Raw genomic sequence first — 16154 nt, 5'->3', positions numbered from 1 at the left:
GATTACTGGATTAAGTATAGAATTTAGAAAGGAGTTCTGGCCCCAGGATGGCAAAGGGAAAAAAGATACCACTGGGTTCTGCTCCTGACTTTTAAGTTAGAAAAAAGAAGGGGTTTAAATTTTCCTCACCTTCATCCTAAGAACCAAAGCCATTTGGCAAGAATGGGTAGCAGGAAGCAGATTCTAAAGTAAGGCTGAGATCCTTTTCTTTTCTTTCCTGTAGACTGCATTTGGTCAATTTTGTGGAACCTGTGAGCCTCAATTACTCCATGTTTATAACTACCTTGCTGAATCAGGGCACCACTGCTCAGCAGGAGAAATGGCTGCTTCCCTCCAAAGGATTACAGATAATTGGCACCTACGCCCAGACGGAAATGGGCCACGGTTAGTCCACATTGGAGGGTCAGTGGGTAGCCCTCTCAGGACTTCACTTAATGACTCCTGGCATTTGATTTTTCTGCTGGTACACATTTTAGATTTTATTTTTAAATTGTTAAATCAAAATTCAGCTTCTCATAGGTCATTTTCCCAAAACTGATCCAGTACTCTGGCCTGTAAACATCTTTGAATCTTCTTAAAGCCTTTTATCATTGCTTTTGACTACATTTTAACAGTTACTGAGCACTTTGGAAAGATGGAGTTTAAAGTGTGGCAAAACACCCCATCATGTTGCTGTGTCTCACTACTAAAGACTCTTTGTTGGAGATTTTTGAGAGGGTTAATGCCTCAGCAATATCTGGAAGATGCCGCTGTGCTTTAATGAAATTATAAAGATATAGATTTTAATGAAGGCAGAGAGTTATAGCCATTGTGTCTTCCTGCTCCTTCATTGCCCACTAGCAGGATAATAAGGCAGTTTGGAAAATAGGATTTTCTTCAAAAAGTTTTGCTTTTGTCTTAATATGAATTTGGTTTATTTTTGTAGACAAGGCTGTTGGCAGGTTTTAGTGTCTTGAATTTGAGCTGTACAGCCTCATTTCTGATTATAATGGAAAAAGGAAAATGGGAGGGGAGGAGGAATGCAAATTCTAAGAAAACTTCATTTTAAGTTTGATTTGGTGCTTTCTGATTTATGAATTGGTTTAAGGAAAAAGTTCTTTTCCATAATCTCCATGGAGAATACAGATTGTGGTCACGGTATGACTTTACAAACACCCTACCAAACTCTCTAGACTTTGTCTTCAGGATGGCCAGCGTCAAAATAACAACCCTGAAGAAAAATTTCAAATTTCCTAAGTGAAGGAAGATACTCTTATATAGTCGTCCTTGCTTGAAGTGTGTGTTTTGTCATCTCTTATTAGTTTTGTCTTTGTGGAACAGAACCCTTTTTTGTATCGGTATTCCTCATTGTAGAATTGATTTGACTTAGTAGTCATGTTATCAGAACAGTGAACTGTTCTGAGTCTTAATAGGTTTGTTACGTATGTCTCTTATTGGTCCAGCCCTGCTGCCTCTGTTTATATAAAGTACATCCTCAAAGATACATTTCCTGAAGTTTTGAAAGTAGAGAAGAAGAAATGAGAAGTTGATCCTTACTGATGTGAGGAATTCCAGAACTTGGACTAAAACTCTATGTTGCCCTGGGTGAATTTGCATTTGTTAGTTTTCTTTCTCTTACTGCCTCTAGTTTTAGGATAGTTTCTTGTATTGGGACCAGTTTTGTCTTACTGCTATCGTAGTTTATTTTGGAGAACAAAGCTGTCATATTAGCTCTTGTTCCTTGTTGGTATTTTATTAATTGATTTTGCTCTGATTTGTGCTTTTCTGTCATTCTTTTACGTGGAAACCAGTCCTTTTGTGTGTTGATTTCCATCATGTGATGGTATAACTTTATATATAATACATTAAAAGTCCTCCAACATCAAAGACGTTGGTGATAGTGTAACTTGTACAGAATGAAGATCAAATTATTTAAATCCTGAGACTTTGGAAAATTAAGATTCTGACGTGATTTAGTCAACAGCAGTCATCTAAACTGTTCTCATGGAATCGGCTGTACATTGAATTTGGGATTCTGTCATCTCTTAGCCATTGAGAAGCGAAGAGACTCAATATTGCTCAGGCCCACCACAGGCTCCCTAAGAATCTTAAAATTCAACCACCTGTGGAAAGTCTCAGTCACCGAGTCTTCTCTCTTCCTCTAGAATGTGTCTTCCCTACTCTAAATACTCACCTGTCAGTGTGAGCACAAGTTCCAGTACATACCCAATCTGTAGGTTTGTGGGTTTTGATCAAACGTGGAGGCCCGGGTCGATGATGGTTCCCCTGCCTGAGGTGGTAGCATTGAAGGCTGGCCCCACAGCCCAGCATTAAGCCCCCCAGACCGCATGATTCTCTAAGTCCCACAGCAGGTGATATGTTATTCCCATATATTTGATCATTTCAAGTCCTGACCACTTCAGAGGGATACCTCTTGACTTTTTCCCCTTTATTATTGTTGTTATTATTATTATTTAGGAAAATAGGCAGAATTCATACAATACATAGTTATTATCCTTGAAAATGATGCAACATCTTCACAGATTCCCATCATTAATATTTAAATATGAAATGAAGCTCCTTTCTTCCTTTGAAATTAGAGAGAGTAATGATAGAGTGGCTTTTAAGTCATACATCTTTCTGCCTCTGTACTTTGCCACTCCATTTCCTGAAGCCAAAGAGTCTCCTGTTCTTTATTCCAAGTGGTTCTTTTCCCTGTTAGACTTTCCATGAGACTTACTCCCCTGGGTATTTGGGCTATTCTCACTTTCCCATTGTTATTAATAATGTTACTGTAAACTTCTTTACAAAAACTCTCTGTTCTTTGGGTTTATCCGTTTCTCAGAAGTAAGCGACTGCATCAAAGGTAATAAACATTTTATAGCTTTTTTTATGTAGTTGAAGACTAAAACAATTAGTTCACAATATATTTAGCAACTTATTAGTGTACTCTGGTGTCTCTATAGCCTCATCAACAGCTACTTTAATTTATTTTTGCTACTTCAGTAGGTACCTAAGTTAACATTTTAATTTCCTATTGCTTGTGAGCCTGAATGTCACTAACTGCTTTGGTTTACTGTCTGTATTTCCTCTGTGTAAAATGGGTTTAAATTTTCTCCCTCCCATAATTTGGATAATTATCTTCTGTTTTCTTCCCATTTTTGTGTGTGGTTTATGTTTAGTGCTTTGGTTTGCATGTGATGTGGAGTGAGAAATGAATCCCGTACTGTTTTCTAAATTTCTAATATTTATTAATTAATTAATTTGACATGGGCAGGCTCTGGGAATTGAACCCATGTCTCCGGCATGGCGAGTGAAAACTCTGCCACTGAGCCACCGTTGCCCGCCTGAAATTTCTAACATTTATTAACTAAGTTATTACCTGATTAATGGCTGTTGCCTCATAGATCTGTTTTGTCTTATCTTTTTTTTTTGACATGGGCAGGCACCGGGAATTGAACCCGGGTCCTCCCTCTGGCATGGCAGGCGAGCATTCTTGCCTGCTGAGCCACCGTGGCCCGCCCTGTCTTAGCATTTTTATAATAGTTTAAATTTATTTCTGAAACTTAAATGTATTGCATTAATTTTTTTGTTTGCTTTTCTCCTAACATTATAAGCTTTGGTTATTGTTGCTTTGTGAGATATCTTTAAATCTGACAGAACGTGCCTACTATTGTTGCATATAAATGTATATATATTTAATTTCTTGACTACTTGTTCTTCTAAATGAGTTCCAAACTCAATTTTTCAAGTTCCAAACAATATTCCACAGGAATTTTAAATTAGTGCTGTAGTAAATCCATATATTTTCTAAGTATTGTTATCTCTACTATATTTAGTCCTCTCAGCTAGGAATTAGCTATTACTTTCTAATTTTTCATATCTTCTTTTATTCATTCTGTTAGTTATTTATATTTTTTCCTTAAATAAATCTTAGTATCCTGAGCTAAGCTACTATGCACATTTTATTTTGTCATATTTGTAAATTGTGTTTCTCCTTACTGGGTCTTCCAACTTGAATGATTCTAATAGATAGAATGTAATTGAAATATTTTTTCCGTATAGCTTTTCTTTACTCATTTATCATTGCTGATATTTTGTTGTTGATTTCCTGAAATTACAGTCGTGCTCCCCACAGAAACACTATTTCTATCTCCTCCTTTCTCATGTATTATTAATCTCATTATTTACCCCTCAGCTGTGGCTGCCAAGCTTTCTAGCCCTGTATCATATGGAAGGAGGTATTGGCATGGTCTTTTGGTATTACACTTTTAAAAGACCCGACTCTTGTGGTTCACTAGGTATAATGTTGGTGCTTTGTATTTTTTAAATAAATTATTTTACAATAGCATAAACTCTTTATCATGTACAACCAAATGTTAACAAGAAATACTTGATTTAAGTACAAAAACCTATCCAGGTCATTTTCTCCCTTTAGCAGTTCTAAAAAACCCTTATCTAATCACAAGACATTTTTTTTTTTCCTGAAAACATTCTTTAGTCTCAAAACAGTTTCTGATTATGGTAGTTATACCCGCTGCCTTATTAAGTGTATTTTTTAGTAACCTTTAGTATTCAGTATTATTTCTTAATGCTATACCCTGAAACAGACCCCTTCCAGGAGTTGAATGGGGTGTTTTGTAGTGGCCTTTCCTATACCAGGAATCACTCTGATTTCTAGGAATGCAAAACAGCCTTTTGGGGCTAAAAGTGTTTGATTCCAAGCCATAGTTTTCAGTCCTAATTCAGAGTTTTCTCCTGAAAAGGTCTTAAGCATACATTTATTTTTCTTCCTAGTCACTATTTTAAAAGCTGCAGACAGTTAAGATTCCTGTTCATGAATGAAAGATCCTCTCTCATCCCATGAATATGTTTTTCCTGAGATTTCCACTTTTTAAAAGCTTTTTATTTCAAAATGATTATAAATTCATAGGAAGTTGCCAAAATAGTACTGTGGTTACATCTTACAGAAGTTCTGCTTTTGACTTTGTTGAGCTCAGCCCTGGTTTTGGCACATCTTTTCAGTGTCCTCATCAGAGCACACAGTCCAGATTTCATTTGTACAATAATTTGCCCAGCTAGAGACAGGCTTAGCATTGAGGTCATTGACCTTGGTTTGCCATTTTCTTTTTGACCAGAACAAGGCATTTAACCCATTCAGCCTTAATTTCCTCCCTGTAAAATGAGGCAGTCATTTAAACATTCTTTAATTTTTATATGATTGCTTTAGCTGAAAGCACAATCCCCTGATTAGAAAAGATGATTGATCAGTTCTTTTCTGAGCAGAGTCCCTGGTTTTTTTTGCTCCTTACCTTACCTTGAAACAAACAGAGTAATTTAAAAACTGAATGTTGTTCAGGCTCATTTCTAAGATGTTTAAAGAGAACAATAAGAGCATTATGAATTTGGTTTATTTAGAGCTGGAGATTAAACAGTGCCAATAATGTGGCAAAATATAAAGGTATAGTGAATTATTTGCTATTCTTAGAAATAGAAATTAATTCACCCAGAAGTCAAAATTACCTGCAGCTTTTAAATGGAAAAGAATGACTTTATCAGAAAGTAGATTTAAAATCTACTAAAACCAAGATGTTCATTATCATTAGTGGTAATTTCCATTTAATTGTGATAGACAGCTTGTTATGCATGAATCTGTTACGTGTAATTTTTCTGGCCTTCACTAGAAGTCTTATGCTTTTGTTTTTTTCCTGAAATTTATTGGGATGAAGAGCACTGTCAATTTTTGTATTAATTTATTTCTGGAGAACATGGCTAAGTATTTGATGTCATGAATCATAATGAAACTATCAGAGTTATGTGAGGAGCCTAAGAGCCTGGCTTAGAAGTATTATTTAAATTGCATATAGGAAAAACTTCAGCCTGGGGGAAGTCTGTTGTCATTCTAAGAGAGTATTGTATTCTCCTGTCTTACCTTCTATCATAATAAATCATTGTACAACTTAAATTCTCCGTTTCATACAACTTCTTTTATTTTGCTGCTACACCGGAATCCTCTGCCTTTCTCCCATGGTTCCATGAGGCACAGGCTTTGGAATGAGTAGCCAAACCTTTGCCAAAAACAGTTATTTTAGAGACAAGAATAGAACTGGAAAACACTGCTGTCAACTTAAGAAAAAATTGAAATTGCCATGATTTATGAAGTAATACAGAAAAGGCAGTATTCCCATCCTATTATGATTTATGCAACTAATTCATACTTACTGAAGTAATTAATACTTACTGAAGGTTTTTTTTTCTCCCTTGTCTTACTATATCTGTTCAAATCGCTGATTCTCCCACTGCTGATGACTCTTCTCTCAAATGCCCACCCTTGGTATTTCTTCAAAGTTTTGTTCACCGAGGGCGGCCAGAGCCTCTGGATCTTCACTTGGGCATGTTCCTGCCCACCTTGCTTCACCAGGCCACCATAGAGCAGCAGGAGCGCTTCTTCATGCCCGCCTGGAACTTGGAGATCATTGGCACTTATGCCCAAACAGAGATGGGTCATGGTACGGTGCATTCAGTCTACCTTCTGGGCGGGATGGGGCCCTGCAAACTTTGCATGTATGGCATGACCACCGTGTGCTAGCCTTGGCATCTCCGCAGGTTCTAACCTGTTTAATGAGGTTTTTCTGCAGAGTCCAGGGGCTTTACACACACAGGTCTTGGCATAGCCATTACTTTTTTTTTGGTCAGTGGTAATTAAAGCTTATGTTATCATAAAGATAATGCTGATTCTATAATATTGTATAGAATCTGTGTGAATATAGAACCTGAACCCCATCTCTTTTTATTCACTTCTTCTGATTACTTTTGTGACTGCTACCTTAATGAACATTTACAAATTTCATAAGAAATACACATTCATAATATGTATACTTGCAGTTTGCTTAAGGGAAATGATTAGCTTCTGTCATCGCAGTGTGTAGTGTTTTGTACCTTGAATTCAGTAAATTCAGTGAAGTTCTGAAGGTGGTGTCATCACAGGTTAGGAAGAGTAAGGTAAACTGTATTTCCAGGCAGTGGGTTTCAAACTTGGCATCTTCCCCCTTTCTTTTTCCTTCCCATCTCCACCTATTTTTCTTTGTGAACACAATGGAGCTAGAGATGGTGGCTGTTCTTCTCATTATCCTTCTGTTTCGGTCACAGTGTTTGGCATCTTTTTTAGCTTCTTTTTCTGCCTTGAGGTTTCTGAGAAGCTCTTCTAGGGTGTGTTTGCTACTTGTTCCTCCTTATTTCTGTACAACCTCATCTTCTTAATTTTATAGCTGGCTTGGCTCTAGACTTGGGTGCTAAATGGAGTTGTATGAGATTTTCCTAAGACTCAAACTAGAAAACTGTTAGATTCAGTGGTGCATTTGAAAACAATCTGTTCTGTTTTATGTGTTAACTTTTTTTTCTGTAAAAGGCTTATTTGATGAGATGCATCTGACTGTCTGATTCCTTGACTTCCACTCAGGAAATTCAGATCCATAAAAGTTGTGGATAACCCATAAACTGGCCATTTCTGTTGCTCAAATTGGATGTTTCTAAATGTTTTGAAATTTTAGGGTTTACTGAGATCTAACGTTGTCAAAGCAGTTTGATAAAAGGTTCTAGGCATTTGTTTCAGTACATTCTCATTAGTGAGAATGCCACTTAGATTTTTCTATAACTCTTTTCAAAGAAGTTCAACATGTTTGTGTTAGTGTTTAAGACACAAATCCCCATCCATCACCAGTGAACATATGAAACTAGTCACACAAATGAACCAATTAGGTCTTAAGCACTGGCATTGGGAATCTACAGGGTGAGCTCATACCTTATTATTGGACTTTTAGGAATCAAAAAAAATCGCTGTTACAGGTCATTTTCTCCATGATGGTTATATCATTATAAGCTTTTATTTTCACTTCTAGCAACCATTCTGAAATAAATTTTCACTGTATAAAACCATTAGCTGGAGTCTCTTCCTGTCATCTGTTATCTTATTCTTTGAATATTGAATTGGTATGGTAAACCCAATACATTTGAGTTAAAATTGGCATGTTCAGAAATGATGATCATGCATCTATGTGATGATGTTAAGAATTACTGATTGCATATGTAGAATGGAATGATTTCTAAAGGTTGTGTTAATTTCTTTTTTTCTTTAATTAATAAAAAAAAAAAGAGCCAATCCATCTCTGGTTTGTTGCATTCTGGCAGCTTTAGCAAACTAAAACACCTGGTGATTAGTCATTTATTCTAAAAGGGCTTTAATAAGACTTACCTAATGATATTTAAAAAAAAAATTGGCATGTTCACAACTTAGAGATGTGCTTAAAAGGGCATGTAACTTCCCCTGTAGATTCATATGTTATGATCTTATAAAACTGTGATTCTAAGCTGCCTTAGATTTTCTTCTGGTTGCTCTAAGTATTTGTTACAAATCCACTGCCCTAGAAAGGCACTAAATCAAATATAGAGGCAGAACTTGCTTGATATGTATATTTTCAACTTAATGGGAAGCTATCTGATTTAACTATAGGAAATTAAATATCTTGGATAGCAACCATTTTCGTTTGTCTGCAGATTTTTTTGTTGCTGTTTGGTTTTGTTTTTCTCTGAGATCTTAGATCTTAAATGACTAGTCAGGAAATTTTACTCTGTAGCTGTTTTTTTCCCATATTCTACCTAAAGAAAGCCTAATTAATTTTCTTAGGGACCCATCTTCGAGGCTTGGAAACCACAGCCACTTATGACCCTAACACCCAGGAGTTCATTCTCAACAGTCCGACTGTGACCTCTATTAAGTGGTGGCCTGGTGGGCGTAAGTAAATTTTTCAGCATTTATTGAATGTTTTCAAACTTTATAATAAGATTGTTTTTACGATGTAGAACCTATGTGAAAATATAAACTATTTCAATATTCTTTTGTAATCATGCTATATACATTTATACATTTTATAGAGTTCAGAGATGACACTTATTCTGCTTTTCTTTTTTATCTAAACAGTCCCATTTGTTAGCATAGTTTACATACTCATCATTTAAAATAATTTAGTATTCCACTATTGGCTTAGTCCTTTTTGTATCGTCAAATTTTTGTTATAAATAGCTTTGATATGAAACTTTATCTTCCATTTTGAGTTATTGTCTTGAGATTTATATTTCAGATGGAATTAGTGGTCAAAGGATTTGTTATTCATATTTTAAGGTGTGACATTACTTTTTTTTCCTCTTTTTTAATTGAAAAAATTGCAGGTTTACAGAAAAAACCCACGAAGTACAGAGTTCCCATATACCTTCACCTCTTACACACACAATTTTCCCTATTAACATTTTGTATTAATGTGATACCTTTGTTAAATTGATGAAATAATAGTTTACATTAGGATTCACTCTCTTTTTTTTTGTCATGGGCAGGCTACGGGAATCAAACCCGAGTCTCTGGCTTGGCAGAAAAGAATTCTGCCACTAAGCCATTAGAATTTACTCTTTATATTGTACAGTCCTATAGTTTTGTGTGTGCGTGTGCGTGTGTGTGTGTTTTATTCTAGGAATATATATACAACCTAAAATTTTCCCTTTTAACCCCATTCAGTATTTATTTCAGTGGTGTGTATTATATTGTGCTACCATCATCATGTATTATCAAAACTTTTCCATCACTCCAAACAGAAGCTCTTTATCAATTGAGTACTAACTCCCCATTTCCTTTCCCTACCCCAGTTAGATCCTGGTAACTTGTAGTCTATCTATGGATTTGCACATTCTAATTATTTCTTTTTAAGTTTTGTCATACAATATTTCTCCTTTGTGTCTGGCTTATTTCACTCACGTGATGTCTTCAGGGTTCATCTACATTGTTATGTGTATCAGAACTTCATTCTTTTTTATGGCTGAATAATAGTCCATAGTATGTATATCCCACATTTTGTTTATCCATTCATCAAAAAAATCTGCCATCTTTTGGCAATTGTGGGTAATGCTGCTGTGAGCACCAGTGTGCAGATACCTGCTGAGTCCCTGTTTTCAAATCTTTGGGGTAAATACCTAGTAGGATTGCCAGGTCAATATGGTAATTCTATACTTAACTTCTTGAGGTGCTGCCAAACCGGTTTCCACAGTGGCTGTACATTCCAAACAACAATGAATGAGTGTTCCTATTTCTCTACATCTTCTCCAACTATTGTTATTTTCTGTTTATCATAGTTACCATTCTAAGTATGAAAATGGTAGCTTATGGTGGCTTGATTTGCATTTTCCCTTATGGGTAATGATATTGAGCATCTCTTCATGTACTTATTGTCCATTTGTAGACCTTTTTTTGGAGAAATGTCTGTGTGCTTTGCCTATTTTTTTATTATGTTGAGATATGACATTACGTTTTAAAAAGAGAAACACTGCTGGATATACTAACCAGAAACCTCTTTTAACACAGCCCTATACCATAGAACTTTTTGCAATGATAGAAATGTTGTCTGTGTTTGATGTTCAGTATAGTAGCCACTATCCATCGGAAGCTAATGAACACTTGATATTTGGCTAGGTGACCGGGGAACTGAATGTTTTATTTTATTATAACTAATTTAAATGTAAATAGCCACATGTGATTAGTGGCTACTCTTTTGCAGCCTCAAGAGAGGAAAAGGGAGGTAACTTAATGTTCTTGTAGTTATGCTGAAATTTTCTTTATATAAATGAACAAAAGAAATAAAGCTTTCTTTTTAAAAATAAAGGATTGCCTTGTCAAAATTCAGTAAACTTTTAATAACTGTCAACTTAAGTGAAGTTTTGGAAAGCTAGTTTTGGTACTTTCATCAGAAAGGCTTTCTGGGGAACACTTTTTTATTTTTTGGTATGGCGTGTGTGTAACTTTTTTTTTGAGTGCGTGGGTCAGGAATTGAATCTTTGTCCACTCGTGGCAGATGAGAATTCTACCACTGAACTACCCTTGGCACATTTTATTGATGTAGTCTGGTGTTCCATTTAACATAGACTTTTTCCCCTCTTTATTTTACCCTTTGAAAATAAAAGAATGTTTGCTCACATCTCTTTCTTGTTCTTTTTGATATTGCAGTTGGAAAGACTTCAAATCATGCAATAGTTCTTGCTCAACTCATCACTAAGGGGAAATCTTATGGATTACATGCCTTCATTGTACCTATTCGTGAAATGGGAACCCATAAACCTTTGCCAGGTAAGAATTGTTCATCTGATGTTGAGATTAGAAATTAAACTTAACTTCCTTCTGCAAAAAGTATAATACACAACTACAGAAGTTGGGGTAAAGCCAAGAATTCCAGAGCATGGATATGTTGTGACTTTCCTTTCATCTATGGTAGGTATTACTGTTGGAGACATTGGCCCCAAATTTGGTTATGATGAGATGGATAATGGCTACCTGAAGATGGACAACTATCGTATTCCCAGAGAAAACATGCTGATGAAGCACGCCCAGGTATATTTAGACAGAAAATAGGAGCAGAGGTGTCAAACATGGCGATTTCAGTGGTTGTTGATAACCGTGGGGTTAGAAAGGTCTATTCTTTTGGTAATAATGTGTTATATCCAATATTTCTTTTATGACAGTGAAATTGGAAGCAGTTGACAGATGTGAAGAGCATGTTCTGGTTTGCTGAGCCAGTGGTTCTTGCATTTGAACTTGCATTAGAATCACCTGGAAAGCTGCTTAAAACACTGATTTCTGGACCCCACTGCCAGAATTTGTGGCCAGGGTGGGGAATCGGATTTTGTATTTCAAACAAGTTCCCAGGTGATGCTGATACTGATCCAGAGATCTCACTCTGAGAACCACTAGCCTGAACTGGCACTTAGGTTTCACAGAAGGATGTATTAGTCCCATGTTATTCTTCTAGGTCAAGCCTGATGGCACATACATGAAGCCCCTGAGTAACAAGCTGACCTATGGGACTATGGTGTTTGTCAGGTCCTTCCTCGTGGGAGAAGCCGCTCGAGCTCTGTCTAAGGCATGCACCATTGCCATCCGATACAGTGCCGTGAGGCACCAGTCTGAAATCAAGTCAGGGTAAGGATGGGGTCTGAGATGGGGTGAGTACTGGAGGCCTGACTTTGTTTCTCTTCAAAATTCAAAATTCCTAGATGCGGGATAGGGAAGATATATTGACTGTGCAAAATTAGTTGGGCTGGCATTAAACTGAGCCTGCTACTTAATGTCTAGACTTCCTTTTTTTAAGTGGAGAGATCACCTTTTTTTTTTTTTTAACCACAGAAAAACAGTAATAATAATAACACTTGAACTCTAAAATGAAATGCTCACAACATTGAAGACAGCATAAAAATTCTCATTACTACTAACAGGTACAAGTGAAAGTGGTATTAAACTTGATTCTCTTTTGTGTTCATGGCAATGGTTTATTCCTGTTAGGGCCTTTCACTTAGGCATAACTCTGATACTCTTTCTACTCTAAAAGACATTGGTGGGAGAAGGCCTTTGGTGCTAATTCATTTTTTTTCATTGTGAAATATAGCATATATACAAAAAAGCAATAAATTTCCAAGTACATTTTAACATGTGTTATAAAACAGATTTTAAAGTTTGATATAGGTTACAGTTCCACGATTTTTCATTTTTTCTTCTAGCTGCTTCAAGATACTGGAGACCAACAGAAATATCAATAAAATACAGCAGTCATACTCATTTGTTAAATCCTGTCTTCTCTGTTATGTTCCTTCTCTTTAACTAACATATTTACATAAAGGCAATACATTTCAAAGTATATCGCAACAATTAGTTGTAGAACAGATTTCAGAGTTTGGTATGGATTACAGTTCCACAATTTTAGGTTTTTATTTCTAGCTGCTCTAAGGTACTGGAGGCTAGAATGAGTATCAGCATAATGGTTCAGTACTCATACTCATTTGTTAAACCTGACCTTCTCTGTATAGCTCCACCATCACCTTGATCTTTCTCCCGCTCCTCAAGGGTATTTGGGCTGTGTCCATTCTTATTTTGCATGTTGGAAGGGGCTGTCATAATATGGAATGGGGGATTGAAGTGGTTGATGTTATGGAAGGGCAGGCTTCTCTGCATTTAAGAACTTGTCTGTTCCAGGGACCCATTTGGAGGTGATAGGTTTTAGAGAGTTACCCTAGTGCATGGAACCTTTGTAGAATCTTATATAATGCCCTAGGTATTCTTTAGGATTGGCAGGAGTGATTTTGCTTGGGGTTTGGCAGGTTATGATAGGTAGCAGTGTCTAACTGAAACATGCGTGAAAGTGACCTCCAGCATAGCCTCTTGACTCTATTTGAACTCTCAGGCACTGATACCTTATTTGTTACACTTCTTTTCCCCCTATTTGTCAGGATGGCATTGTTGATCACGCGGCACCAGGGGTCATCTCCCACACTGCTGGGGAGACTTTCATCCCTGGATGTCATGTCCCATGTAGAGGGGAGGGCAATGGTTTTGCTTGCAGAGTTGGGCTCAGAGAAAAGCCACGTGTGAGCAAAAAAAGAGGTCCTCCGGAGGTGACTTTTAGGCATGCCTACCTATAGGTAGGTTAAGCTTCTCTGCTACATACATGCTGTTCACAAGAGCAAGCCTCAAGATCAAGGACTTGACCTTTTGATTTGGCACAGTATCCAGGATTTCCCCAGTGGTAAACTTTTACAGTTCCATAATTTTTCTCCCATCCCTCACGGAGCTTTGCCAATACTTTTTGATTATCTGCGTAACATACTCTGGGATATATGCAGGCATTATATTAAACTATATAGGATTAAAGGCTCTCATTCTGGGCTGTCTGTGTTTGGATTGTTTAAATGATCTGTCGAGATAGGTTGAGTTAGATTTTGTGCTACAGAAAACCTGAGTTCTGGACAAAATAAAACTTTCTTCCTTTGATCTCAAAAGAGTAGGTTAAGTTCTAAAATACATGCATAAAGTGTTCTGAATTACCTTAATCCTGACCCTATTGGCTTCATTCTTAACTCTAAATACCAGGTTATACATATATAAAACAGTCTCTCAAAATCTACAAATAACAATTACCACCCAGGACTAAATGTGACTGCTATAAAAGCCTACAAGCTAGGCCCCAGTTTTCTTATGAGTGTTTTCTAAATGAGATCATATAATAATTGCTCTTTGTTTCTGGCTTATTTTGCCTCACCAGACATCCCACAGGTTCATTCACATCATTACATACCTTACAACTTCGTTCCTTTTTTGTAGCAGCACCATATTTGATCATCTGTTTATACCATCGTTCTCCAGTCTACTTCTCAGTCAATGCATCTTTCAGCCGCCTCTATCTACTGGGCCTCAATGTATAATGTCCAGAATTTTCAGTCCATAGACACTCTCAATTTTAGATAATTGTTCCCAAGAGAAAGATAGCGTATAAATATTCCCTCACCAATTAGAAAACCCAAACCTCCCCCAACTCTTGTCCTTTCCCCATCATGTGTCCCTGGTATTGCTGTGTTACTGTGGTTGTTTTCCTGTTAAACACAGTCCAGAACATGCAATATCATTTTCCCCCTTACATCCCAGAATTATACGCAAGATTCGTACCTTTGTAGTAGTTCATGCAAGAACTTATTTATATTTGTAGTGTTATTTGGTGGGATACTAGTCTGTACAACCCCTTTCAGTCATGTTCACCTTCAGTATGATAATATTACTTACAGACCCAATAGTGAACCACCTTCACTTCTGCTGAGTTCAACCTCATTAGCAAATTGTTCATGAATCTAAAGCTTCTGTGTATCTCTGGGTCCCCTATATTCTATGTTATAAGCCTCTGATTTTAACTTTTATCATGGTCAGAAAAGTGGACTCATACAGTATCTGTCCTTTTGTGTCTGGCTTATTTCACTCAGCAGCGTGTCCTCAAGGCTCATCCATCATGTATGTAGCTCAGAACATGCATTGTTTGTATATACCACCTTTTATTAATCCACTCATCTGTTGATGGGCACTTGGATTATTTCCATCTTTTAGCGATTGTGAATAGTGCTGCTATGAACATAGGTGTGCAAATGTTTGTCACTGCTTTCAGCTCTTCTAGGTATATACTGGGTAGTCATATTGCTGGGTCATGGGGCAACTTGATATTTAGTTTTCTGAGAAAGTGCCAAACTATCTTCCCTAGTGGCTATCGTTATACATTCCCTCCAGCAGTGCATAAGTGTCCCAATTTCTCCACATTCTCTCCAACATTTGTAGTTTCCCATTTGTTTAATAGCATCCATTCTTATAGGTGTGAGGTGGTATCTCATAGTCTTGATCAGCATTTTCCTTATAACTAATGAGAATGAACATCTCTTCATGTGCTTTTTAGCCATCTGTAATTGCTCTTTAGAAAAATGTCTGTTCATATCTTTAGCCCACTTTATAATTGGGTTGCTTGTTTTGTTGTTGAGTTATATGATTTCTTTCTGTATACAGGATATCAAACCTTTATCTAATGTGTGGTTTCCAAATATTTTCTCTCATTGAATTGGCTGCCTCTTCACCTTTTTGACAGTCTTTTGAGGCACAAAAGTATTTGATTTTGAGGAGTTACCATTTGTTTGTTTTTTCTTTTGTTGCTTGTGCTTTGGGTGTAAAGTTTAGGAAGCTACCTCCTATTCCTAGGTCTTGAAGATGTTTCCCTACATTTTCTTCTAGAAGCTTTATGGTACTGGCTCTTATGTTTAGGTGTTTGATCCAGTTTGAGTCAAATTTTGTAAAGGGTGTAAGGTAAGGGCCCTCTTTTATTCTTCTGGCTATCTAATATCCATTTCTCCTGTGCCCATTTATTGAGGAGATAATTTTGTCCCAATTCAGTAGATTTGGGGGCCTTATCAAAGAACAGATTTGGTGGTCTGTTTCTGCGCTCTCAATTCGATTCCATTGGTCAGTACTTCTGTATTTGTGCCAGTACCATGCTGTATTGACCACTGTGGTTTTATAATTTTTAAAATCAGGGAGTGTTAATCTCCCACTTCTTTCTTATTTTTTAGGATGCTTATAGCTATTTGGGGTCTCTTTCCCTTTCAGAAGAGTTTGGCAACTAGCTTTTGCAGGTCTTTAAAGTCGGTTGATGGAATTTTGATTGGCACTGCATTGAATCTATAGATCAATTTGGGTAAAACTGACATCTTAACTACATTTGACCTTCCTATCCATGAACATGGAATGTCTTTCCACCTATTTAGATCTTCTTTGATTTCTTTTA

At 36.7% G+C, this 16154-nt stretch overlaps 1 protein-coding gene across 3 annotated transcripts in view; it reads left to right on the top strand.

The window, feature by feature from the left end:
- ACOX1 (acyl-CoA oxidase 1) overlaps positions 1-16154 on the top strand; it is a 30765-nt gene that overhangs the window by 3084 nt on the left and 11527 nt on the right. The window contains exons 2-7 of one of the 3 annotated variants that reach the window (XM_077163885.1): positions 224-384; positions 6328-6488; positions 8663-8770; positions 11024-11143; positions 11289-11404; positions 11823-11992. In XM_077163885.1, the coding sequence (XP_077020000.1) occupies positions 320-384; positions 6328-6488; positions 8663-8770; positions 11024-11143; positions 11289-11404; positions 11823-11992 (740 nt within the window). In that variant the 5' untranslated portion in view covers positions 224-319. The remainder of the gene's footprint in view (positions 1-223; positions 385-6327; positions 6489-8662; positions 8771-11023; positions 11144-11288; positions 11405-11822; positions 11993-16154) is intronic. The other 2 variants (XM_077163884.1, XM_077163883.1) reach the window with 2 other exon arrangements.

This window comes from Tamandua tetradactyla, chromosome 6 (genome assembly GCF_023851605.1).
Source record: "Tamandua tetradactyla isolate mTamTet1 chromosome 6, mTamTet1.pri, whole genome shotgun sequence".
NCBI lineage: Eukaryota > Metazoa > Chordata > Mammalia > Pilosa > Myrmecophagidae > Tamandua > Tamandua tetradactyla.
Note: the sequence above shows the minus strand (reverse complement) of the source record. Positions and strands in the feature narration are given on the sequence as shown.